At 56.7% G+C, this 27,226-nt stretch overlaps 1 protein-coding gene across 1 annotated transcript; it reads right to left on the reverse strand.

Moving 5' to 3' along the window:
* Positions 1–8,835: 8,835 nt before the first annotated feature.
* Positions 8,836–26,563, reverse strand: GNA11 (G protein subunit alpha 11). Its single transcript, XM_086410235.1, has 7 exons — positions 26,165–26,563; positions 16,843–17,027; positions 14,564–14,718; positions 13,884–14,012; positions 12,086–12,215; positions 11,851–12,004; positions 8,836–11,108 (listed from the first exon to the last, which is right to left on the reverse strand). Exons 1-7 carry the CDS (start codon positions 26,298–26,300, stop codon positions 10,918–10,920), a joined length of 1,080 nt encoding a protein of 359 aa, XP_086266361.1. The 5' UTR covers positions 26,301–26,563; the 3' UTR covers positions 8,836–10,917.
* Between the last annotated feature and the right edge of the window lie 663 nt (positions 26,564–27,226).

Below are 27,226 nucleotides of genomic sequence, written 5' to 3' on the forward strand. Positions count from 1 at the left end.
TGTGAGAGGAAAATAAAGCCCAGGGAGGGGATGGGAGATGTAGCGGGGCTCATCTGTGGCTTGAAACGTGGGGAAGGGGGAGCCAAAGAAGGTTACTCTGACGAGAGGACCTTTGGGACCAGGACGAGAAACTGGACAGGGAGCCTGGCCATAGAATCTCAGGAGTGGAAGCTGCTCCCAAAAAAGCCAAGAAGTCACCATGCCCAGGTTTCCAGAAGTAGAGGGGGACCAGAGGGTGAATTGTGGCTGGTCCCCCACTGATTGCCTCCAATCCAGTAAGAACTTTGCTGTGTTTGGGAGCAGAACGCTCTGGGAGAGGTTCTAGACACTTCTAGAAAGTTCCCAAACACCCCTCTCCCCAGAGAAACACAGAATCCTGCAGCCTCCGGGCCCCTCCCAAAGGTGCTGGTGAGACCCAGAGAGGGTGTGTGTTGCACTTGGGACACACAGCCGCAACCGTCTCCCTCTACCACGCCCTAGCCGCGACCGGTGTGGTTTTCTTGCTGTTGATTCATAACGACTGGCAGATGGGAAGTTCGATAGGGGCCCCCTTGGGTCACTGGGGCCCGGCAGGCGCTGCCCTGCCCACCCCTGTCCCCGCCCCCGGACCGGATGGCCGTGGGGAGGGGATGCTCCCCGGGGCCCCGAGGTCTGGGTAACTTCCCGCTCCCAGGCAGGTGAAGAAAAACAGAAATAAGTCTGGGCCGTGCAGAGCTGGGTGGAGAGAACAGAGATGACCAGCTTGGCAAAATTGAGAAGCCAGGCTGAGTCACGGGATGGAGAGCAGATGGTGGGGCGAGGCAGGGAGTCCCTGGGGCCACCCGGCTATTTCCCAAAGGATACCGGGCCTTCAGCACGTGACATGGGGCTAGCGCGGTAGGCACTGGTCTGATGCCTTCCTTGGCTCCCGCTGACCTGAGAAAAAACAAGCAGTGCCTTGGTTCCTTTTGCTCCAGGGCCCAGACTCTGTGAATTTCTCTAGCCTCACAGCAAATCTTCTCAGTTCCCCAAACAGGAAAGGGTTGCTTCCTCCCTTCCAGCTGGGACGCCTGTCACCTATTAGTTGATGCAGGAAAAACAGGGTGAGCTCTATGCATACACACAAATATGGACTTCCCTGGTGGTTCAGTGGTTAAGACTCCACATTTCCAAAGCAGAGGATGGTGGGTTTTGGACCCCGGTTAGGGAACTAAGATACCACGGGGCTGCCAAATAATATTAATATAAATAATAATAATTCTTTAAATGCAAACACACATGGAAAACACAGAAAACATCAACATATATTAATCTAATTATTTCTTGTGAAACCAACACCCACGTGATCCCCACCCCGGCCAAGATTCAGGGTGTCATCAGCCCCACGAGGGCCCCCACATGCTCTTTCAAACATGAACAACCTGCCACCCCCTCCTCTGGCCAGGTAATCAGCACTACAGCGATTTCTATGGTACTTCTGTGTTTGGGGGGTACCTTTTGGTTACAAGATTTATTTTGTTTTTCATTTTTTCAATTTATGTGGCTTGGTAGGCACTTTCTTTGGTGCAGGGTTCTAAGTTTTAACAAATGTACAGTTGACAGAACATGGTTCTGCTACCTGAAGAACCTCCTCCAGACACTGCTTTGTAGCCAGACCCTCACCCAAGCCCTCACCCCTGGAAACCATGGATCTGCTTTTTTGTTGCTATGGTTTTTTGAACCTTTCAATTTATTTTTATTTATTTGGCTGTACCAGGGTCATAGTTACAGAATGTGGGATCTACTCCCCTGACCAGGGATCAAACCCAGGCCCCCTGCATTGGGAGCGCATCTTAGCCATTGGACCACCAGGGAAGTCCCCGTTTTTGTAAAAATCTTTTTGAGAATGTCATACAAACAGAAACATACATTGTGTAGCTTTTGAGATTAGCTCCTTTCACTTAGCATCTGAGACCTGTCCATGCCTTTGGCTGTGTCAGGAGCCCCTCCCTTTGGACTGTCCAGTACTGTTCCTTTGCGTGGGCTCATCACCCTTTATCCGTTCACCTGTACAGGGCCATCTGAGTTGCTCCCAGTTCGGGGCGATAATGAACAGTGTTGCTATAAACATATTATATAAATATCATCAGTGTTTATTTCTCTAGGATAAATTCTTAGAAGCAGGCTGCTTGAGTTATAGGGTAATTGTACATGTAACTTTGTAAGAAATGGCTGGTTTTCCAACGTGGCTATGCTGTTTTTCATCCCCACCGCCAACACCTGAGAGTTCCTGTTTTTCCACATCTTCATCAGCACTGGGTATTGTCCTATTTTTTTTTTTTTAATTTTAGCCATTCTAAGATGCTTTATTTTCTTGGACTCCAAAATCACTGCAGATAGTGACTGCAGCCACAAAATTAAAAGACCCTTGCTCCTTGGAAGAAAAGCTATGACCAACCTCAACAGCATATTAAAAAGCAGAGATATTACTTTGCCAACAAAGGTCCATATAGTCAAAGCTATGGTTTTTCCACTAGTCATGTATGGATGTGAGAGTTGGACCGTAAAGAAAGCTGAATGCCAAAGAATTGATGCTTTTGAGCTGTGTGTGGTGTTGGAGTAGACTCTTGAGAGTCTCCCTGAGAGGAGATCAAACCAGTCAATCCTAAAGGAAATCAATCCTGAGTATTCATTAGAAGTATTGACGCTGAAACTGAAGCTCCAATATTTTGGCCACCTGATGCGAAGAGCCGACTCATTAGAAAAGACCTTGATGCTGGGAAAGATTGAAGGCAGGAGGAGAAGGGGAAGACAGAGGATCAGATGGTTGAATGGCATCACCGATTCAATGGACCTGAGTTTGAGGAAGCTCTGGGAGACCGTGAAGAACAGGGAAGCCTGGCATGCTGAAGTCCACAGAGTCACGAAGAGTCGGACACGACTGAGCAACTGAACAACAGCAAAGATGCATGTAATGGTACCTCATTGTGGATTTTAATCTGTGTCTCCCTGATCAGCTAACAATGTTGCACATCTTTGCATGTATTCATGTACCATCCATGAATCTTTTTTGGTGAAGCATCTGTTCAAATATTTTGCCATTTCTTTTAGTGGGCTTTTTTTCCTATTATTATGTCTTGAGAATTCTTTATATATTCTGGATACAAGTCATTTTATGGGGTATGGGATTTGAAATTGTTCTTTTCAGCTTGTGGGTTGGCTTTTCATTCACTTAGCTGTGTCCTTGGTGCTTCACTTTGATGATGCTCAGTTTATCAGTTTTTCCCCCCTTCATAGGTCATGTGCTGTCATGAAGAACCCTTTGCCAGACCTAAGGCCACAGAGAAGTTCTCTATTGTGTGTGTGTGTGTTTAGTCGCTCAGTCGTGTCTGAAACAGGGGCCCTATTATTTCTTTTTTTTTTTATTAATTTATTTTATTTTTTAACTTTACAATATTGTATTGGTTTTGCCATATATCAACATGACTCCTCCACAGGTATACACGTGTTCCTTTATTTGTGTATTCGGCTGTGGTGGGCCTTAGCTGCGCACACTGAATCTGTTTTTAGCTGTGACATGTGAACTCTTAGTGGTAGCACATGGAATCAGTTCCCTGACTAGGGCTTGAACCTGGGCGCCCTGCACTGGGAGCACAGAGTCTTAGCCAGTGGACCACCAGGGGAGTCCCAAAAAGTTCTCTGTTTTCTTCTAGAGTTTTATTGTTTTACATTTCACATTTAGACCTATGATCCATCTTGTGTTCCTTTTTGTTTAGGTAGAGGGGTTTTTTTATTTGTTTTGTTTGTTTCTGCATAGGATATCCCATTTTTCCAGCACCATTTGCTGAAAAGGCAGTCCTTTCTCTGTTGAACTGCCTTTGTATCTTTGTCCCAAATCATTTCACCATATTTTTGTGTCTGGTTGGTGGTATTGTTTAGATCTCTATTCTTGCTAATATCTTGTCTGCTTATTTTGCCGATCACCAAGAGATGACTGTAGAAGTTTTGAAGTGTAACTGTGACTTTCTCTGCTTTTCCTTTCAGCCATATCATATTTTGCTTCATCTATTTCATGCAGACACATTTAGGATTACTATGTCCTATTGCTGAGCTGATTGTCTTGTGATTCCCTTTTGTAATGTCCCTCTATACTTCTTTGCTTTCTTTATTTACAATCGTATTAAGCGACTCTAAAAATTGTGTTCTTTTTCTGTCATTTTTGAACATTCTGCAAATTATCTATCACTCAACACTTTGTTTGTGTCATAAATCATATGATTACCTGTGGTTGAAATTCACTAATTCTCACTTCTATAGACTATACCGTTGGGTGAACATCCCATCATCCATGTATATATCCTTTTAGTCAGCATTTTCTATATATATATATTTTTTTTTTAAAGCGAGCTATAATTGATATATAACATATGCACTTCAGCTGTACAACATAATTATTCTGCATTTGTATATATTGTGAAATGGTTACCACAGTAACTCTAGTTAGCATTCATTGACACATGGAGTGGTTATTTTTCTTGTGATGAGAACTTTAAAAAATATATATATTTATTCATTTATTTGGCTGCACCAGGTCTTAGCTGCAGCATGTGGGATCCAGTTCCCTGACCAGGGATCAAACCTGGGCCCCCTGCATTGGGAGCTGAGAGTCTTAACCACTGGACCAGCAGGGAAGTCCTGTGATGAGAACTTTTAAGACCGACTCTCTCAGCCATTTTCAAAGTACGATACAGTTTTGTGTGGGTTTTTGGCCACCCTGTCGTGTGACACATGGGATCTAGTTCCCAGACTAGGGACTGAACACATGCTCCCTGCATTGGGAGCTCAGAGTCTTAACCACTGGACCCCCAGGGGAGTCCCAATACAGTGTTATTAACTGTTATCACCATGCTGGGCTAGTCATCTATTCGTGTCGAGCTAAGACCTGGTGCAGCCAAATAAATGAATAAATATATATATTTTTTAAAGTTCTCATCACATTTGGGGCTGTAATGAGAGGGGTGGCTGTGGCCATTGGGGTGTGCCTTTCTGAAGACCTATGTATGACTCTCTGTAAATAAATGCCCAATTGTGGACCTGCCAGCTTACACCTGGTTTACATTCCCAGATATGACTTCTCTCGCCAAAGTGCATGCACCAATGTACACCCCCGCTCCCTCTGGTGAGTTTTTCTAGATCTAAATGTATCCCACCCAAAAGTCTCTCCTTTCTTTTTTTTTTCTAGGTGACTTTTTATTTTCATAGAATACTCTGACAAATGAATACTTTATCTCAGCATTGTTAGGTCTTTATAAAGCTATCTATTCAAATCATCATAGTGACCAATAAGAGTTTCCATTTGCTTTAAGTATCATGGAAGAATTGTAGATGTATGGGGATCAATAATACTAATAATACTGTGTACTAATAACAGAGACATTACTTTGCCAACAAAGGTCCATCTAGTCAATGCTATAGTTTTTCCAGTAGTCATGTATGGATGTGAGAGTTGGACTGTGAAGAAAGCTGAGTGCTGAAGAATTGATGCTTTTGAACTGTGGTGTTGGAGAAGACTCTTGAGAGTCCCTTGGACTTCAAGGAGATCCAAGCAGTCCATTCTAAAGGAGATCAGCCCTGGGTGTTCTTTGGAAGGAATGATGCTAAAGCTGCAACACCAGTACTTTGGCCACCTCATGCAAAGAGTTGACTCATTGGAAAAGATTCTGATGCTGGGAGGGATTGGGGGCAGGAGGAGAAGGGGACGACAGAGGATGAGATGGCTGGATGGCATCACCGACTCGATGGACGTGAGTTTGAACTCTACGAGTTGGTGATGGACAGGGAGGCCTGGCGTGCTGCAATTCATGGGGTCGCAAAGAGTCGGACACGACTGAGCAACTGAACTGAACTGAACTGAATGCTATAAATGCATAGTCTCTCCTTTCTTTAGAAACAAACCACTCCCTTCAAGTGCTGTTCGTTTAATATTAAAAATGTCCTCTAGAAGTCCAGTGGTCAAGATTTTGCGTTCCAGTGGAGGGGGTGCAGGTTTGATCCTTGGCCGGGGAGCTAAGATCCTATGTGCCTCCTGGCCAAAAAACAAAAAACAGAAGCAGTATTGTAACAAATCCTATGAAGATTCTTTATTAAAAACATCTTAAAAATAAGTCCTTTTTGTTTAATGAGGATGTTCACATAGCTTCAAAGTACCTGGCGCTCCTCAGATGATGAGAGACCACAGCAGGGTCCCTCCCTGGCCATTGCGTTGGCCACACACACCCCCCAACCAGGGTTATCCCAAGCCTGGGCTACAAAGCCCCGCCCTCTCCCTTTATTAGCTGATGAATCACAGATTTGATTCCACTTCTGCGATGTATCCAGAGCAGGGTCTGCACCAGGTCCTTCTTACCCAAGTCCACCGCAGCAGGATTCACCACAGCCAAAAGAAGAAAGCACCCGGAACCCCTCCCTGGCCACCTGCGTAGGTGGGTGGTCCAAAGGTTTTCCGTCTTGAAAGCCTCCTGGTTTTGTAAGGACCCTGCGTTTTCACTTTGCTAGTGCCCGGGCCCGGGGGCACCGCCTGCCGTCAGGGCAAGGGCCCAGCTGCTCAGTTTCCCTGTTGGAACGGGGATGTGGAGAGGACATTCCCCGCAGGTGCGCGTTGGAGCCCGCAGGTGGCGGACTGGCAGGCGCGGAAAGCCGGCGAGCGGCACCTGCCGGCGGAGGAAGGCATGACAGCCAGGTGCGCCGGCAGCGTCTGCGGGCCCCCTCTCGGCCCCCACGTCCCAAATCCCACTCCTTTCCTCTGCCTCCATCATGTCCTGCCTGGTCTAGACAGGTCCCCTCCATCCAAGTGCCGGGTTCCGCCCTCATCCCCTCAGTCTCTCCTCCGCGCAATAGCCACCAGAGGGCGCGCCTGAGCACTAAATCAGGCCCCTCCCCTCCTCTGCCCGCAGCCCTCCAGGGTCCCACCTCCCTCGGGGTAAGAGCCCAGTTCCTCCCTTGGCCCACGAGCCCCTGCACGAGCTGCCTGTGCCCTCCCTGCCTTCCCTTCCTCCTTCTGTTTCCCTCCTTACTCTGCTGCAAGCAGGCCTCCTCGCTGTTCTTCCAGCAGTCAGGCACAGTCCTGCCCCAGGGCCTTTGCACTGGGCTGTGCCTTTTGCCTGGAAAGTCCTTCACTGGGACTTCCCAGGTAGCTCCGCTGGTAAAGAATCCGCCTGCAATGCAGGAGACCCCGGTTTGATTCCTGAGTCAGGAAGTTCCCCTGAAGAAGGACATGCATCCCACTCCAGTATTCTTGCCTGGAGAATTCCCATGGACAGAGAAGACTAGCGGGTTACAGTCCATGGACTCGCAGAGTTGGACACACTGAGCAACTAAGCACAAACACAGATCCCTTCACATCTCCCAGCATATTATTCATATGCCACCTTCTCAGAAAGGCCTTTCCTGAACAGCCTGTCTGAAGTGGCCCCTGTTGCTCCCCATGCCTCTTTTCCTGGCTGTCAGTTCACAGAGTGAGTCGTGGTGATAAACACTCTTCTCCTCCCTGTATACACAGTGCCCAGGACAGTGCCTGGCACACACAGGTCTTCTAGGCATTTCCATTCCGCTGATGAGTGAGTAAATAAAACTGGAGGACGATGTGGAGAAGTGGGAATCGGGTGAACGGCTGGTGGGAACATGAAAATAAGGTAGCTGCTGTGGAAACAGTCTGGTGGTTCCTCAAATGGTTGACTAGCATCACGGTGTGACCCAGCAGTTCCACTTCTCTTTACACCCAGTAAGATGGAAAGCCGTCTCAAAGAGGCACCTGCACACTGGTGTTCACAGAGGCATGATTCATGGCAGTCAGAGGCGGAATATGCCTAGTGTCCACCAACAGACAGATGATGGATAAACACGGTGTGGCCCACCATTGGAATGACTCAGCCTTAAAGAGGAAGGAGGTTCTGACACCTGCTACACCATGGATGAACCTGGAGGACATGATGTGCAGTGAGAGAAGCTACACACAGAAGGACAAACTCCAATTCCACTCACAGGAGATCCCTATAGACTCCATAGAAAATACGGTGGCGGGGGCTGGGGAAGAGGTGGGGAGTTATTGCTTAACAAGAAAGGAGTTTCTGTTTGAAGTGATAAAAAGGTTTTGGAGACCGTTAGTGCTGCTAGTTGCACAACATTATGAATGAAATTAATGTCACTGAATTGCACATTTAAAAATGGTGAAGAGAGGCTTCCCAGGTAGCTTGGTAGTAAAGAATCTGCCTGCCAATACAGGAGATGCAGGTTCAATCCTTGGGTCGGGAAGATCCCCTAAAGGAGGAAATGGCAACCCACTCCTGTATTCTTGCCTGGAAAATCCCATGGACAGAGGAGCCTGGTGGGCTATAGTCCATAGGCTTGCAGAGTCAAGCACACTAGGCATGCATGCACGACCTGATCTCATAACATGACCTATTGCTAATGACCCATTGGAACACAAATAAAATCTGATTTTAAAAATTGTAAAGATGGTAAGTTATATGTGTATTTACCACAATATATGTATTTTAAAATTTTTTAAAGCAAAAAAGACTGAGAGATGGGAAGATTACTGGCCCAACATCTTGGTTTACTCAACTGGGTTAGGGGAGGGGCACATACTTCCAAGAGCATCCGTGACAGTGAATGGCCAGCTGGGCCCAGGGAAGGAGGCACACCCCAGGCAGCCGGGCTGTGGTTCCCGAGCTGAGACCCCAACCTGAAGGTGACAAGACCCCTCCCAGCCGCACGGGAATCCAGTGACACTCCGGGGGCCTCAGGGTTCCTCTGCTGTACCTCCCCGCACCCCGCCCCCAGCCAGCAACAGAAAATAAGCCAGAGGGGGGCCACGTGTTTAGGAACAAAATTTATTCCAATTTAAAACAGAATTCATTTCAGGAGAAAGGTATGAAAAGTCAATTTCCACCAGCTTTCTCTGGATTAAGGGGTGTGGGCCCCAATGCGGACGCACTGCCTGAACATGGGCGGCTCCAGCAGCCCCCAGAGGCCGGCACTGAGCTGACCACCCGCCCCTCAGCCCGCACGGAAGATACATGCATCTCAAATGACAAAAGGTTTAAAAACAGCATCTTTATATAATATTCTTTTTTAAATAGATTAAGATTTAAATTGTCTGAAATCAGGATTGTTTAATATACAAGCAGGTGAAGTTGCCCCCGCCGGCTGCAGGGCTCCTCACGCCACTGGGGCGTTGGCACTCGGAGGGCAGTTCTGCTGGGTGATGTGACATGGGGGTGGGGGCTGGCACTCAAGGATGCGCCGCAGAGGTGAAGTTCATACTGGGGGCGAGGAGGGCCTGAAACCTGCCACCCCATTCTCCCGGCGCGGAGGTGGGGCCAAGTTGGTGGGGTGCCAGTGGGCCGGATGGGGAGGTTTGGCACTGCGGGGCCAGGCCTGCCCTGGGATATTGGCACACTGACCTCTCGGGAAGTTAATACTCTGGGTGCACGTCGCCCACCCCGCCTCCCCCTCAAGAGCCCAATCCAGTTCCCTGTGTGATGTGGGACTGCGGGAGCCCACAGCCAGCGGCACCACCTGTCCCCCACCCCCACCCCACCCCTCGGTACACATCAGGGTTAGGGTACAAACCCCACACGTGGACACATGGCACAAAAGAGGGCCCTTCCGGTGAAGACACCAGGGTAGAACAGGCCAGGAAGTGTACCCCCACCCCACCCCGGGCCCCGCCTATCAGGAGTGCAGGGGTGGGGTGGGGGTGGGCTGCCACGGTGGGGCTGGACCGGGACCCGGCTGGGCAGAGCTGGTTTGCTTTCTCCCATCATTCATTCCTCTGCAGGGATCCAGGGCCGCCCAAGCGCTCAGGTTTAGGGCTCAGGTGTGCTGGGCAGGTGCGAGCCCCACCAGTGGGCCACTCTCCGCACCTTGGTGCAAGAAGTCAAGCACACAAAACCAACCACCGCAGCCCCTGGTCCATGCCTTTCCCCAGAAACCGACCCTCAGGCCCTCTGGGAGGCGCCTCTGTGCCTGGCCATGGCCGTGGCTGTGACCAGGCTGAGGGCCCACCTCCGGCTGCCACGAGCCCAAGGTCTTGGTTCTGGGCAATGCACAGGGCAGTGGGCACCGCCCTGATGGCCATGGACCTGCCAGGGCGACCCTCCCTCTCTCTCTGCTTCCCGGGGACAGACCTGAGAAGATTCTGAAAAAGTCCCCACCGCACCCCCACTGTTTCCGAAATGGTCACAAAATACAACAAAATAAAGAGCGACTCTGGGTCCCTGTGGGCCCCTCGGTGTTGGGATTGGCACTGGAGCCCAGGAGTGCTCAGGGGGAGCACAGGTGCTGGAAGCCCCCCACCCCCACCCTGACCAGAGAACCCAACGCACCTGGGCTCCCACCCCCGGGCTCCCACCAAAGGCAGGACTGCCAGAGGCCCTGGGCTGCAGTTCTGTTTCTTCAAAAAAAAAAAGAAAGAAAAAAAAATGGTTAGGCACTTCCCAGGGCGGGCAGCGGGGGGCGCCACCCACCCCCACTTCTTGGAGTCCGGCGCAGAAACAGGGCGACTGTGGTGAGGGTGTCAATAACTTAACACGGGAAGAAAGAGAAGCCCAGCCACTGCGTCTCCGGGGCTCCGAGATCAAGGGGAAACCGGCCGTGTCCTGTGACCCGGCGCCGCTGGTGCCGGGTCTCCTCTCTGCCTCTCTGCTGTGGGTTCTTTTTTTTTTCTGTTTTTTTTGTGTTTTTTTTTTTTTTTTTTTTTAGAAAAAAGCAAGCCACAAGTCAAGGCCAGAAAAAGGCGGCCTCTGCCACTGACAAAGACGAGAAGGTGCACGAGGTGTGTAGGAAGAGAGGTGTACGTCCCCTGATAACTGTGAAATAAAAACCATTTGTTTAAAAATATGAAACCCCGACTCGTGGGGCGACTGGCGACCAGCAGGCGGCTGGCGGGAGTCCCGGTCACACCAGGTTGTACTCCTTCAGGTTGAGCTGCAGGATGGTGTCCTTGACAGCAGCGAAGACGAAACGGATGTTCTCTGTGTCGGTGGCGCAGGTGAAGTGCGAGTAGATGATCTTGTCGCTGTCGGGGTTTAGGTCCACGAACATCTTCAGGATGAACTCCCGGGCAGCCTGCGCGTCCCGCTGGGGGCCTGGGAGGGGCGGGGCAGGGCGGGGTGAGCCGGGGTGGGGGAGGCTCTGGGAAGAGGTCCCTGTCCTGGCCTGGGGTCAGCCCCCCTCACCTAACCCCTCACTCATCACCCACCTCCTCTCCCCACCTCCCTCACTCCTGCCTCACCTCTGTGGATTCGGCCCACAGCACACCCCACACTAGGGCACGTGTCAATAACGCACCTCCAGCTACATCCCTGGCCCCCACCCCCCAGAGCCTCCTGTGCTCATCCACCACCCACCCCAGCCCACAGCCCACATTTCTGGCCCCACCCGGCCTCCTGGCTCCATAGGCAGCACCTTGGGGGACATGTCCTGGAACATCTGTGATGCTCCTTCCTTCCCTGCCACCAGCCAAGGTGGGAGTGGTGGAGCTCTGACCACTCCCCAGACCTCCAGGGATCCCCAGGGATCCCCAGGTGGGAGGTGGGGATGGTCCCAGGTCCACCTGCATCTCTAGTGCCCCCCACCTCCCAGTGCCCAAGCCTGGGGAGGCAGGGGACAAACCAGCGAGCAGTGACCGCAGGGCACCCCCTCCCACAGACACTCCCCTGGGGGACACCAAGGTCTCCCACCCTCTAGGGTCCCAGGAGGCACCCGCGAAGCTTAGACACACTAACTGTGCTACGGCCTCTCTACAGCCTCTGCAAGCACCCGCCCTGCGCCACAGACCAGGACACCGAGGCCCAGAGAGGGTAAGGGATGGCTGGCAGGGCGCCTCACCGTCGAACTCCGGGAAGTAGTCCACCAGGTGGGAGTGGAGGATCTTGTCCTCCAGCAGGTCCTTCTTGTTGAGGAAGAGGATGACGGATGAGTTCTGGAACCAGGGGTAGGTGACGATGGTCCGGAACAGCGCCTTGCTCTCCTCCATGCGGTTCTGCGGGGAGGGTGGTAGGTTGGCATCAGGCCCCCCAAAAGAGCCTGTGGCCCACATCCCCAGGTTCAGCGCAGGCCTCACCTCGTTGTCCGATTCCACCAGCACTTGGTCGTACTCACTAAGGGCCACAAGGAACATGATGGACGTCACGTTCTCAAAGCAGTGAATCCACTTCCTCCGCTCGGACCTCTGGCCCCCCACATCCACCATCCTGCACAGCGGGGCACACAGGTTCAGTACTGGGTTGCAGAAGACACTGCCCCTGCAGCAAACCCAGCCTCCCTCAGGACAGCTGCATTGGCCAGAGCCACGAAGACCCCCTGATGGCATCGGAGCCTGTCCCTCAGTCATCTGTCACAGGCAGCAGAGACCATCAAACACTGGAATTCCCGGCCACAGCAAGAGCTAGCCCGCTACTTCTCTGCAGAGGCTCAGGGACACTGATGCTGATACTGGCGGGGTGAGGAGACGGGGACATGCTGTGACCGGTGAGAGGTCTCTCTTCCTACTTGTGAGTTTCCTAAGTTTTCTATGACGAGGAAACACTACTTTTAAAGCGGACAGTGAGAAGGACAGCGGCCTGAGAAGGTGGGGAAGGGCCAGGGAGCAGCTCCAGACAAAGGGCACAGCAGGTGCAAGGTGGGGGCCAAAATGAGGCGGTGTGATGAATACCCGGGATGTGGGGTTTGGGAGGAGGCTCGCCACAGGCCCCGTCTGTGCCCTGCGGGCCTCTGCCATCCCAGACTCTATCAAAAATCTGAAAGAGACCAAAATGCTGAACTCTCACCAGAAAATGTACCCTCAGGCATGGGTGGGGTGATGCCTGCAACTTCTGAGGGCCTGAGGGAATCATCAGGGGCTCTTATGGGTGAAAAAGGGCGAAGAGGGCAGGCAGGGGGACCCGAGGCTCTCTCTCTGTCCCAGGAGCCTTAGCCTGAGCAGTAGGGTCCCAGGGGGCAGAGTTGGGTCTCTAGCCAGAGGGCACCTCAAGGTTAACCTGACTGAGTTGGCTGGCACTTCCAGATGCAGGTTAGCACCTGCCAGCAGCATTATCTCTGGGCCCCCACCTGGGGTGGGCTCGCCCAGCAGAGGGGACCCTGTGAGGCGGTGGCAGGAAGGGAGGGCTCGCAGCCAGAGCAGACTCCCCTCGCCCGGAGCCTGGGCCCTGGTTGCAGTTGTACAGCCTCATCTGGGAGCGGGGTCCCTGCAGGCATCACCATTAGGACACAGTCACCCCAGAGCAGGGCCCTGAACCCAGACACTGGTGGTGTCACTGTAAGAGAGAAATATGGGCACAGACATGGGAAGGAACCACATGATAACGACAGGGAGACAGAGCGATGTGGCTATGAGCCAGGGAATGCCAGCACCACCAGAGCCAGGAGGGATGGGACAGATGACTCCCACGCCCTTGGGGGTCCCAGCCCTGCTGCCACCTTGACCCCAGACAGCTGGTCTGCAGAGCTGGGAGAGGACACATTTCTATGGTTTAAGTTGCCCATCTGTGGTCATCTGTTATGGATGTCCCAGGAGACACACTTGGCTTTGCCACTTGGCAGCTCTGGACAAGCTATGATCTCATGGAGTGGCAGGGCCTGTCCTTGGGGACAGCCCTGAGTCCACTCTGGCCACACAGCCTGCAGGACAGGGTTACTGAGGGGCCTTCAGGTCGTTCCACTGCCCAGAGCACCCCTGCTCTGGCCCGGACTCCAGACCCCCCACCCACCTGCAGGAACCCGCATCCTCCTCTGTCTGAAGCCATGCTCCCCAGGCCGCCTCCGTTTAGCCCCTGAACGCCATGAGGCCCTGGCTCCCTGGGAAACCTGGGGACAGGCCCAGATAACAACCCCTCGCTGGCGCCCCCCCGGGGCCCAGGCACCTGAAGATGATGTTCTCCAGGTCGAAGGGGTATTCGATGATGCCCGTGGTGGGCACGCGCACCCGCAGCACGTCCTGCTGGGTGGGCAGGTAGCCTGAGGTGGCAATGCGGTCCACGTCCGTCAGGTAGCTGCAACACAGTGGGGGGTGGGCTCAGGCAGGCTTCGAGGGGCCTCCCGCCACCCCTGGGGTCTCCTTCGACTGCCCTGGGCCCCTGAGTGGCTGGGAGGGGCCGAAGCAGCCCAAGTACTTGGGACAGAACGGACAGGGACAAAATGAGGCTGCAGGGAAGGCGTGGGATGAGCCCCGTCGGCTCTGGGGGCCAGCTATCAGGGCTGGGGATGGAGCAGGAGTTCCAAGAGAGACTGTAGGCTGGAGGGGTAGCTTTTCAAAACCAGGCCTACTCCTTTGGAACAGTTTTAGCTACACAGAAAAGGGGCAGAGACAACAGAAACCCCCGCAGATGCCCGCCTCCCTGGGTGACTTGTCCACGTCCCAGCTGAAGAGCAGCGTGCAGATGGCGTCACCCAACACCTTGTCCACTCCCCTCCGCTGGCCCCAGGCACTGCCCTAGCCCCACTCACTACTTGGTGAGGTCCAAGAGCTGGTACTCACACCCCCCACCCATCCACACCCCCACATCCCCTTTCCCAGCCTTCAGCACGCCCCGGCCCCACTCACTACTTGGCGGAGTCCGAGAGCTGGTACTCGCGCCGGCGGTCATAGCACTCCTGGATGCCGGGGTCGTTCCACAGGGTCTTGATGGCGCTCACGTACCGGTGCTCGAAGGTCGTCACCTTTTCCACATCCACCTCCCGGATCAGGAGTGCGTTGGCCTGCAGGGGGAGAGGTAGGCAGGGGGGACACACGGCGCCAGTGGCCGACTCAGAACCATCAACTTCCATTTCCCATGAACACAAATCAACGCAAAGTGACAGGCAGTGACCATTCCCCAGGCCCGGATCCCCAAAGCAAAACTCAGGACAGAAGCGGCTCCCAGGAGCAGGAATGCCACATGCCTCAGTGCCCCAAAGGAGGGGACAGTAGGCTCTGAACAGGACGGAGGAACAAACACTGCAGAGCTCCCACATTCCCAGGTCACAGGAGAGGAAACCAAAGCACAGAGAGCTGCTCTGACCCGGGAAGAATCTGCCCCGTTTCCGGGCATATGGCTCTGGAAACCCTCAGGGTCTCTGAAGGGCTAGGTACTCTGTGTGCAGCTGGGACGGGGCTGGGGGCCAGAGCCACCTACCACGGAGTAGAGGCTGGGTTCATCGGAGCGGCCCGATGACTCACGCCTCCAGGATGGAGCCTCCACAGACCCTGGAGTACAGGGCTTAAGAGACCTGCTCCTCAAGAACTGCTGCCCAGAGAGCCACACATGTGTGCACATATACACATGTACACACTGGTGTGCACACACACACAACATGGGGCAGAGGGCTCTCAGGAGACCCCCCTTCCCCTTCAGCCCTGTGCTCAGGGTGGTCCAGTCACAGTCAGCTGAGTGACTGGGGAGGAGACACAGTGGGGTGGACCCCAAACAGGGAGTGAGGGGGCCCCAGCCTGGGCTCTGGAACCCAAACCCTTGCCCTCCCAGTTGTGGCACCCAGCCTCCAGTTTCCCCTACAGCCAATCCTTCAGCCCCTCCCACTTCTCAGCTTAGGCCTGGAGAAGCAACTCCAGCCCCAGAAAACCTGCCTGACTGTGGATGCACGGAGATCAGGGACCAGAGGTCTGTTCCTACAGCCACACTGTCCCTGCCATGAATGACAGGTAAGCGAGCAGGCGTGGCCTGTGCCGAGAAAGCTGCCATTTAGAGACAGGCCTCTATCCGCTGATCCCTGTTCCACACTCTGCTGGATTTCATGACCAAAGGTGGACTTGGAGGGGCCTCGAGTGGAAGTGATCTTACAAATCAGAGGGCGAGAGGCTCCAGCAGGCCCCCACACTTGACCCCACAGCCAGGCCGGCCAGGCCCCCAACCCATCACTGGGCTTCTAGGGTCCCTGATAACAGCGGGCATCAAGGCAGGAAGATGCCAACATCTGGTGAACTGGCTGTCTGAAGCCTCAAAGTGAAGGGATTAATGTAAATAAACCCTATGGGACATATGTGGACTCTGGTGCCACTGTCAGCCTGGGCAACTCCTGGGGTTGAATGAGGAGCCCCTGAAAACAGATCCACAAAAGGAAAGCCAAGGGAGAAGGCCAGCAAGAGACGGCTCTGACGCACAAGTAGGAGAACACCGCTCGGCCAGCAGGGGGCAGCCGCTCCAGAGGGCAGACCAACAGGGACCCTGGACTCCACACTCCACTGCCAGGGACACACCCAGGAGAACGAGGATGCGCACACAACAGAAACTTGCACACGAACGTCCCAGTGGCGTGTCCGCAAGAGCCAGAAAGTAGAGACAACCTCATGTCCCTCGACGGATGATGATAAACAACTGTGGTCCATCCACACACAGAGCATGACTCAGCCACAGAGAGAAGCCCTGACACTCGCTACCATGTGGACGGACCCCGAAAACATGACGCTCAGTGAGAAAAGCAGACACACAACGACACACAGGGTGTGACGCCACCGATGGGAAACGTCCACAACAGGCCAATCCACAGACAAAGAGGGGGGTTCCTGGTTGTCAGGGGCTGGGGCAGGAGGCTGGAGGGGGTGGGGGGTGATGGGTGACTGCTGATGGGGACACGGTTTCTTTCTGGTATGATAAGAATGTTTTGGAAATAGAGATAATGGTTGCACAATGCCGTGAATATGTTAAAAATGAGTGAAATGCACACTTTAAGTGGATGACCTCATATGTAAATGTTCTCAATAAAGCTGTTACAAAAGAAAGTAAGAGGAAATGCCACTCTCTGGGGTCCCAAAGGTCCGACTCTGCACGCGGAAGGCCTGCAGGACAGGCTGTGGACTGCTGCAGGACGCGAGCAGCACCGCCTCACCTTGTTCTGCTCGTACTTGTAGAGGATCTTCAGCGTTTCCATGGCACGGATCATGGCCTGCATGGCGGTGAAGATGTTCTGGTACACCAGTTTGGTGAAGCCCCGCTTGTCCTCCTCTGAGTAGCCCGCCCCGTGGATGATGCGCATCTGCTTGATGAACGTGCTCTTCCCGCTCTCGCCCGTGCCTGCAAACGGCCCAGTGAGACCCCAGCTCTGTGTTCCCTGTGCCCGCCCATGGGGAGCCCCACCCACGTGGGGGCGAGGCGGGGACATGCCTGGCCCGGCCTGCTGCTGCCCCTAGAATCAGGCATCCTCCCCTGCACACCCACATCTACGCAGGGAGCCAGGGAACGGAGCCTCTTAGGAGGTCAGGACGATGATGTGGGCAGGGACAGGAGGGGAGCGGCAGCTGCACCTGCAGCAACTGGGGTCTGAATTAACTCTGGCCGCAGCCGAGGAACCAAAGGCTGCAACAGTGAAGTGTCTCCCAGATGCCACCACCTGCTTAACTGCAGGTGGCTGCAGGTTCACTCCTAGGTCCCAAGCACCCTTGTATGGCAGCGTCCCACCAATCCCTAGCTGCTCCTCTTCCATGACTTCCAACCAGAACAGCTTTCCTTCGGGGCATGAGTTTGGCATCTGTGCACCTCAGGGAGGGGAGCGCAGAGGCTCTACCTCCTGAGAGCTGGGGATCAGAGTCAGCTGCAACCCCCCTGAGAGGGACCCCGGGGGCCTCTTCATCCTCCGCTTCTTTAACCAGTGCACAGCGTGCCAGCGCCAGCCCCACCCGGCCCCACGGGCACCAGTGCTCCCCAGGCCTCTCCTGCTTCAGCCCCTCACTGCCCTGTCACCTCTAAGTGGCAAACCCATTTCCCCACTTTCATTCACCCCCAAGTATAGCCACACCAATTTTACATTTCAATGTGTCCAGGCGTCTCTGTGACACCTCCCTTGCAGAGCCGGAGCCTGATCCCCCTTCCCAATCCAGAGAGCCAGACCAAGGACAGCCTGGCACTGCGAGACAGTCCCAGAAGGCACTGGGCTCCCTGGTCTCTCTGGGACTCTCAGGGGCTAGGGGATAGCTCCGCAGGGGCCCACATAGACAGGAGCCATGTGAGGGACCGTGCCAGAACCTTCTCCTCAGAACCTGCCTATGGTTTTCAGCTACTAAGTTACAGGGTGACTTTACCGCACAGCAGGAGAGAACTCTACATCCTAAGGATGCACCGCCTCAATCCCTACTTGATAACAAATGCAGGTCCCACTCACCCATGGACCGAAGGCCCAGGGCCCCCTTTTGGGGACTTAGAATCCCCCTGACTCACCCCAGCCCACCTGCCCAGGCTCATCCTCCTCACCCTGAGTGGCCTGTATCCCCAACCCCGACTCGGGGGCCTGGGCTGCATGCTCTCCACACACTGTGGGGCTCACGGCCACTGGTGACATGGGCAGGGGGCAGGAGCCCCCCTGAACTGGGACCTATCACCATGCCTGCGGGGGTCTCTCTCAGGTATCTGCTGCCAGCCTCCTTGTTCAGGGGGGTTCCTGGAGAAGAGACAGGTTCTGAGTGCCCCGCAATGACCACGTTGTCCTGCAGCAGGAGACCCTCCACCTGCGTCTGAATAACTGACTGCAGGCGGTCCCCTGGGGAGACCCAAGTCTCAAGCTGGACAAAGCAGGAGCCTCATGCAGCCGCCCCTTCTAGGATATCCATAAAGGCCCTCAGTCCTTGGGTTTGTAATAGACAAACCCAACTCTGGTTCTGTCTCCAAGTGGTGACTACCCCTATGCCACCCCTCCCATTCCTATCTCTGCACAGCATCAACCAGGGCCAGTTGCCCACTCCCACGAAGGCACCCCAGTTCTGGAGCAGGAGAGGATGACCCCACACCTCCCCAAGAGATCCACGAACACTCATTGCACGGGGTAGGGTGGGGGTGGGCAGGAGGTGGTGGCACACAGGAGTACCATGTCCAGCGCGGTCACCTCTGGACCAGGGTCCTCCCAACACTGCTGCTATTGGGCTCATCGCAGGTTCTATGGGCTGTGAAGCAGTCTCCTTGCCCCCACCCTCTTGATGCCCCTATCCTCAGTGAAACAACCATGGATGTTCCCCGACAGGGCCCAAGGTCCTCTGGGGGCAGGATCGCCAGGGTAAGAATCACTGGTTTTGATAAAATTCTACTGTAAAGAGATCCATGCCCTGCTGGTCATCTGGAAGGGTTTCTCACTGGAAACACCAGACGGTGGCCACTCAAGCCCAAGCCCCTGCAGGCCGCAGGTCAGCCAAGGTGGAGAGGGCGGCCCCTTGTGTTGAGCCCCCTCAACTGCAGGACAGGCAAGGGAGCCACGTGAGTGCAAGGGCACCAGGAGACCAGAGAAAGCTGCCTCTGAGGCAGACATAGCCAGCATCTTCAGAACCAGCACCAAAGAGGTGAGCAGCCCCAACAGCGCCCCTCAAGGGCAGTGCCAAGCACCAAGGGTCACACACACCAGCACATGGCCTGCACCCACAGCCAGGGACCACGGGCAGGGAGTTACCACTAAGGAGCCGTGAATGCAAGCCAGAGAGCGGCCGAGGACAACGGGGATGGCCGAGGGCCCACCCAGACACCACCAGTGGGACACACCCCAACCGAGAAACGGAAGATGGACCCCAAGGAAGCTGGAAATACGATCAACCCTGGAGACACGGGGGTCTTGGACAAGGCACGTGGCCCAAACCCTCCCAGGGCAGAGAAGCCGCTGTGAAGACAGAGCCGTGATCCAGGCCAGGAGCAAAAGGCACTGGTGAGGTGACAGGGCGAGATGGCCTTGACTGGCGATCATGTCACAATGCCTGTTCCAAGTCCTACACAGCTCAGGGAGCAACTCAATTTAACAGGTGTAAAAGGGACACGGCGGGCCCAGAGTGGGACGTGGCAGTGTCACTTTGCCAGGAAGAACAGAGAAAGGCAAGGGGGTGGGGGGAGGTGGTGGCCACAGAGGCCAGGCCCCCAGGGACAGCCCCACCAGTTAAGGGTTGTGTCAGCCGTGCTCGGGGCCAGGCCCTGTGGAGCCTCCGCAGCAAGGCAGCAGCGCGAGGGACAGGAGTCCACAGGCCCGAGCTTGGCCACAACTGTGCCCGGGAGGGGGAGGGAGGAAACAGTCTGGCCGTCCCCTCCAGATGCCCGTCTCCTGGGCCAACTCAGCCCACGTGCTGCCAACAGCCAGGCCCCAGTGCACCCGACCCAACGTCTATCTGCGCAGAGAAGTCTCTGGGCGCAAGGCCCGCCTGGCCCTCACAGCTGGACCCGTATGCTGTGGCTGATGCCCAGGTGTCCCAGGCAGCTCCAGCTCACCCCAGCTCTTCGTCAGTCCCTCCAGAAGATCTGGTCACTTGTGCCCTTCTGCTCAAAACCCTTCAACAGCTGCCTGCAGGGGGAAGAGCGAGGCCTCACAAGCAAGACCGTGGAGAACCTGTGCTGGCCTCGTTCCAGCCCTACACCTGCAGAGGGGACGCACAGGGCACCCAAGCCACAGCCCTCCCCTTCTGGCCATGCTCAGACCCAGGCTTGCATCTGTGGGTCCCTGGCCCCCACCAACAGGACAGGCCCAACGTTACATGAGGACTCAACCACCCATCGGGCCCTCCCCCATCCAAACACTGACCCAAATCTCTGCACAGAAACCCCTATTCATGTTTTCCAAGAAGCACTCCAGCACCCCCAACATCCCACCAGCTGAAGCCGGCTCCCTGAAGGCGAGGGTCTGCCTACAGCCCCGCACCCCAGCCCAGGCTTGGCCCACAGAAGGCACCACACAAATTTTCCCTGAATGAACCAAAAGAACTTGGCCCCACCCGTGGTCTCGGCTCTGTCACACGCCCCCCATCCCCTCACCCCCACCCCGGGCCCTCTGCATCCCCAGTGGCTACCCCAAGACCAGGTCAGCCCAGGCGAGGGAGGTCCTGGCTGTGGGACCTGGCAGGGTCAGCCTGACGCAGCGGGCCCAGAGCCTGCAGGACACCCTCTGGGCACTCAGCGGCATCACCAGCCGCCCAGTGGAGAGTGCCTGGAGAAGAGGAAGAAGAGCAGCCTGTCTTATGAGGGAGGGAGAAAGCCACAGCCTGCCTGCCAGGTCGGCCAAGATCTAAGACCTCGGATTAGGAGGAAGTGGGTCTGAGCCCGCAGCCGCCACTCTGATATGGGAAAGCTGGGGGCAGGGCCAGGGCTTGGAGGGTAGAAGGGAGGCGCTGGGCTGACCTCATCCCCGGGGCCTCTTGTGTGCAGCAGGTGGCCACCATCCAGCAAGAGAACATCAGCGTCAGAAGCTGGGGTTCAGGGCTGCCGCCTGGCTGTCCCTAACCCCTGTGAAGCCAGGAAGCCCAGGAGCCCAGGAGCCCTGGCGAGAACACCACCGGATATCTGGGCTCCTGAAGACACAGCCAGAAATCCTGTGTCAACAGGTCTAAGATCAAAGAAGGACTCCAACCTCATGCCAGGACAAAGAAAGCGCAGACTCCTCATATATGTAGTCGAGGACAGCGCCTGCACGCACCCCCTTGTCCCCACTGGCCTATTCATTCATTCATTCATTCATCATTCATTCATTCACTGGTAAGTCTACCACCCCACCTCCCATTGGACAGGTGAGCAGCCTGAGGCACAGAGAGGTCCCGCAGCTTCACTGAGGTCACACAGCTGGTAACTGTCAGACCTCAACAGGCTCAGAGCTTCCGGCTTCATGTCAGTCCGTCTCCCCATGGTCTGTGTGTCAGCCACCCAGGGAAGTGAGAGAGTGCAGGAGCACCAGGGGGACAGTCGCAGGGCCTTGAAGACACCACAGCAGTGGGTTCGAGGCAGACAATGGCCAGAGGGAGGGTGTGGGAGGGGCCTTGGGACTCACCCCTTTATTTGACCTCCATACAGTGGCTGCTAAGCCGGCAGGGCCTCGTCCTGCCCAGGTGGCTCCAGGTGCAGGACACCAGACCCCTCCGGGCCAGCCCTACTCATCCCCACATGCTGAGTCCCAGTGCAGCCCTCCCTGAATCCTGACTCTCAGGAGTCAGGAGACCTGCTGTGAGTCCCCCCACCCCACCTACCCACTGAGGCTCAGGAGAGATGGGACAACTCACCTCCCATTCAAATTTCCCCCTCCTCGGCCTCCGTGAGGGCTCTGACCTTCCAGCTCTGGGCCTGATCAAGGTCCATGAGCAAACCTCCATGGTAGGGGCTGGGATCAGAACAGGGCCTGGCTCTGAGGGCCAAGCTCCAGAGACCTCCTTGAGGGACAGGGAGGCCTGCACAACAGCAGCGGGACACCGGCCAGTGCAACGCTGTGAATGGAAATGGGTGCAGAGGGTGTTTCCCATCTGACATATCACTCCACCTGACCCCCCCATAGCCCTGCAATCAGTGGGACACTGTCCTTTCACAGAAGAGAAACCAAGGCTCAGGAGGCACCGGGGACCAAAACCCCCTCCCAGGGGCACTTGGGCAAAGCATCAGGTAAGGAGGAGATAGCGCCTAGCACTGGCTCAGCACCTCGCAGGCATCACAGTCTTAAACCCCAACAGACAGACATGGCAGGAGGCCCTCCACGCCCGCTTGCGGGAGGCCTCAGGCAGGTAGGAACCGTGGGCTGTCCTGAGTCACCGTCTATCCATGCCCCGGAGCAGAGGGCCACCAGCAGTGGCAACGGGCCTCTGAACAGGAAGCCTCACATACAGGGGAGATGTGAGGACGCCCAAGCCGGGGCACCCAGGCATCCCCATTCCACCTGCCTGGAGGAACTGTGTTCAACTGAGCAGAGTCACCCAGAAAACATCTCAGAGGCCTGCAGGGCTCTATGCTGGCTGAGGGGTGGCAGCGCCTAGAGGGGGCACGTCGTGAGGGGAACAATGGGGACACCTTGGCAGCAACTGGCCAGGTGCCCTGCTGAGGAGAGACCACGGCCACCTGGGAGACAGAGGGGCTGGGGCATGGGGGCACAAACTCCTGTAGCCGGCAAGCCTGAGGCCAGGGTCCCAGTGCTGAGAAGCTGGAGTTCCACCAAAAAAATACCCCTGCACATGGGCACCCCCAAAGCCCACGGAGACGCCCTGGACACCATGGTGTCCCACCATGGACACCAGGCCAACAGGCCCATGGCTCCCTGTCCTGATAGGAGAGGAGCCCTGCAGGGACCAAAGACGCCACTGCCCTGGGCTCCCGCACCCAGGCTCAGCCCAGACCAGACCCGCCCACGTAGGGCTGGACTTTGCCCCCAAGACCCTGTTGGGCAGAGGAGGGATAAGTGGGCTCCCCTCCCTCCTGCCAGGGGTCCCCACTGCAGCCGCTTCCAAATGCCCAGCCCCCAGCTCCGGAGCAGCAGTGACCACGGGGAGCAGCAGGGAGCAGGGCTCCACCACAAAAATCAGAAAGTGAAACCTCCTGTGGTTAAACATCCGAGCGGAGCACTTCCTCGGGGCTCTCAGCAGCTCAGCCGAGGCTCCTGGAGGCTGGGACTCGTCTGTGTACAGGAGTCCGGGCCCAGGGACAAGCCTGGAGACAGCTTGGGGGCCCTGGGAAGGGAGAGTCCCGCCCTCCCACGCAGCACACAGGGCACAGAGAGGCGTCCTGAAAGTGGGTCCAGGCTCCCGCACCTCCAGGGACGGCGCCTACTTAGCTCTTAGGCCCCTAAGACACACTCTGGGGTGGGTTGAGAGGGGTGGCTGCAAGGAGTGGCCCAGAGGCCCAAGGGGCGTCCAGCTCTCGGGGTCCATGGAGGACACACAAGGCCACCGCCAATAGCCACGGCCACGTTCCACTCGTGCCTCAAAGCGGGGCAGGCACACCCTTCCCGCTGGGGCCACCACACCCCGGGCCGGATTCCGGGCCTTTCCACCGCTGCGGGCCGGACAGGAAGCCTGTGGAACTGACCGCCCTGCTTTATTTAGAAATCCCGGAGCCGCTCTGTTGCTCAGCTCCCAGAGCGACGCTTCCCGCGGCAGGCCTCAGCTCTCTAGGGAAACCTGCTCTGAGGAGCAGAAACCCGCCCTAAGGGGTCTCCTCCATGGGTCTCCGCACTTGCCCCAAGAAGGATCCCAGGAAGTGAAAGCCGGCCAGCCTGCCAGGGACACCCGCGAGGAGCTTCTACCTGGGCCTGGGGTCTCTCTTGCAAAGCGGGAGAGTGGGGCTGAGCCACGGGGACCTCAGTCTACCCTCTACAGTGCCCCCCCACACCTCAGGGTCGCCTGTTCCCCACCACAGACAACTGTCCACAAGGACGCGGCCAGTAACAAGACCAACCAAACCGAATCATCACCCACATTCGCAGACATACTGAGTGTTGAGTACAAGCACATATGTGGCTTTGGACCATGCAAACAAGAACAGTCCCTTTTTAAGCATCCAGACACATGACAAAACAACCTACACCTATCACCACCAGCCCTGTCACACACATTGAGCTCTGTGTACTGACACAGTGCAGAGCTGATTCCAATAACACAAACGGGGGTGACCCTGCTCTCAGGGGACCCGGGGCCAATGTCCAGGGACACCTGTGATTGTCAGGACCCGGGGCTTCTGGTGTCGAGTGGGCGGGGCTGCTGTTCAGCATCACCACCCCCCACCTCACCCTCGCAGCAGATTCCCTGGACTTCTGCCCCACATTTACAGCCGCCCTCCTGGGGTCATTAACCTTCACCTTGGACCTGCAGGCGCTCATCCTCCTATCTGCCCCCGTGCCTAGGACTTAACAGCTTCCTGGGCGGGTGCAGACGCCCCGTCCTGACCCTGGACACACTCTGATCTGCTGCAAGACTCCTCGGCCCAGGTCCAGCGAGGGTGCAGGAGTATAGGCCGCCAACCCACATCCTGGAACCCCAGGTCAGTTCAGAGCCTGGGTGTACTCAGGGCAGGCGGAAGCGCACGCAGCCCCCAAGTAAGGCCCTCGGCCTGGTAACATTAACGTGCCATAACTTCCAAACACACCTTGGAATAAAGTCTAGCTCTACTGGCAAAAGCCAGCCTGCACCACGCTGTCCTCGAAGGTGCCACTTCTTACCTTTGACTGCAGAGGTAAGTCCTCCAACAGCCCTTATTTGGGGTGACAACACTGTGTCAACCACCAGGCCGACCAGGTCCCTGCAACAGGTGTGCCACGGGGAGACGGAGACTGGGAGAGGGGTCTCCCTCAGGATGGGGAGGAGGACCTAGGCTCCCACTAGGACTAAGGAGAGGGGTCAAGGAGTTGGCCAGTTCTGAAAAGCTTCCCAGGTTCCTTCAGGGGCTCCACCCACCCCGGCCCCAGAAAGAGAGGAAAGGCTGTCTTCTCCCCTATGGGCTATACTCCACTGGGAAAGGAAGGGACACAGGTCTTCCTGGCAGAGGAAAGGGAGGTGGGGACCCACCTGAGGGGAAGGGGGGCGATGGTGGTGTGGTGTGTGGAGGAGGACAGGCCCTGTGTGCAGGGAACAGGGCTCCACCTGGTGGGAAGAGTCGAGAAGGGATCCCAGGAAGCAAGGGTGCGTCTGATGGATTACAGCCCAAAGGTCTGGTCCCAAACAGATGCTAGGGTCAGCAAGGGGGCACACCTGGTGGGGTAGGGACAGGGGCCAGCCCAGTGCAGGGAGGGGGCTGGTCTCATGAGAAGGGACAGACCCTCGAGGGTTCTGGGGGCCAGACCTGGAAGCAGAAGCTGTCCCTGCAGGGATCGGAGGTGAACAGCCAAGACAAAACTGATCCCAAAGGGCCCAAAGGACCCCAGCTGGGTAGTTGAGGCAGGGGCTGGCCCTGCAGGGACTGGGGACCTGCCATGGGCAGCACTGGCACAGGCACACCCAGAGGGTCCAGGGCGTTGATGTGGACAGGAGAGGCAGAGGCAGGCCCCTCTGACGTCTGGGGCTCAACTAGACAGCACATGTGGAAGGGATGAGCTGGCCCAGAGACGGACAGCACAGGTAAGTAGGGTCTGACCCCAGACTCGGGCCCTGCACAGGTGGGTAGGCGCTGACGCCAGACCCGGACCAGCAGCAGAAAGCACAGGTGGGTAGGCACTGACCCCAGACCCGGCCCATAGCAGACAGCACAGGTGAGTAGGCGCTGACCCCAGATCCGGGATCGCAGCGGACAGCACAGGTGGCCAGGCGCTGACCCCAGACCCGGGCCCGCAGAAGAAAGCACAGGTGGGCAGGCGCTGACCACAGACCTGGGCCTGCAGCGGACAGCACAGGTGGGTAGGCGCTGACCCCCCGGGGGTCGACCCCGCCCTAGACAGCACGCAGGGCTGCCCAGCCCGCCCGTCAGCCGGCACGCGCATCGCTGGCCGGGACCCCGCAGGCCCCGGCCCCACTCACCGAGCAGCAGCAGCTTGAGCTCGCGCCGGGCGTCGCGCTTGTCCCGCCGCAGCTGCTTCTCGATCTCGGCGTTGATCCGCTTGGACTCCTTCACCTCATCGCTCAAGCAACACGCCATCATGGACTCCAGAGTCATCGTCCCGGCCCCGGCCGCTCGCCGGCCGCCCCCGCCGCCGCCCCCCGGCCGGCCCGGCCCTGGTCCCGAGCCGCCCCGGCCGCGCCCGCCCGGCCCTCGGCGCTCGGCCCCCGGGCCGGCGGTCCGCCTCGGCCGCCTCCGAGCGCCGGTCCCCTTCGGCCGCTGGTCCCGCCCGGGCGCCCTCCACCCGCGCCGCCACCGCCACTACCGCCGCCGCCGCCGCCGCCAACCGCAGCCGCCGCGACCGAGCGACAGCACCTCACAACCTAACCCGCGAGCGGACAGCGCCGACGGGCGGCCGCTGCGGCCAATGGGAGTGGGCGGCGGCCCGCGCGCCCGCCGCGGGGGTGGGACTAGCGGTCGGGCTGGGCGGGGCGTCACGCGGGCGGGGAGGGGCGGGGCGAGGCGGGCGCGCCCGCGGGTTAGGTTGCGCCGACGTGGGAAGGGGGACGCGCAGCCGGGAGCTGGGCGGGGCCGCCCGGGATTCTGGGAATGTGGCGGACTCGGCTGGGCCGACTCGGGTGGCCGGCTCGGCTGCGCTCGGCTCCGCTCGGCCCCGCTCCGACCGGCAGCCCACTTGGCCCAGGAGCAGGGGGCTTCGACCGGTCGCTGCGGTCGCAGAGCTGAGCGACCCAGGCCCCACGTGAGACTCTCGGATACCAGCCCTCAGGGCCTCCCGGGGCGCCCTGGCACTGCCTGACTGAAAACAAAACTTCCTCTCATCCGTTCTTGGAACAAGCATTAATGGAACGCCTCCTGTATACCAGACTTGGGCTTAACATTAATACAGAACCTGCTAATATGCCAGGTATGGAGCAAGCATTAATGGAGTACCCGCTCTATACCAGACATTTACCAGCCATTTATGCAGTACCTACTGTATACCAGGCATGGACCAGCTTTTCACGTAGTGTCTACTGTGTAGC

Source organism: Bos grunniens, chromosome 7 (assembly GCF_055505025.1).
Source record: "Bos grunniens cultivar Pamir isolate PY7600 chromosome 7, Bosgru_T2T1.0, whole genome shotgun sequence".
NCBI classification, from domain to species: Eukaryota; Metazoa; Chordata; class Mammalia; order Artiodactyla; family Bovidae; genus Bos; species Bos grunniens.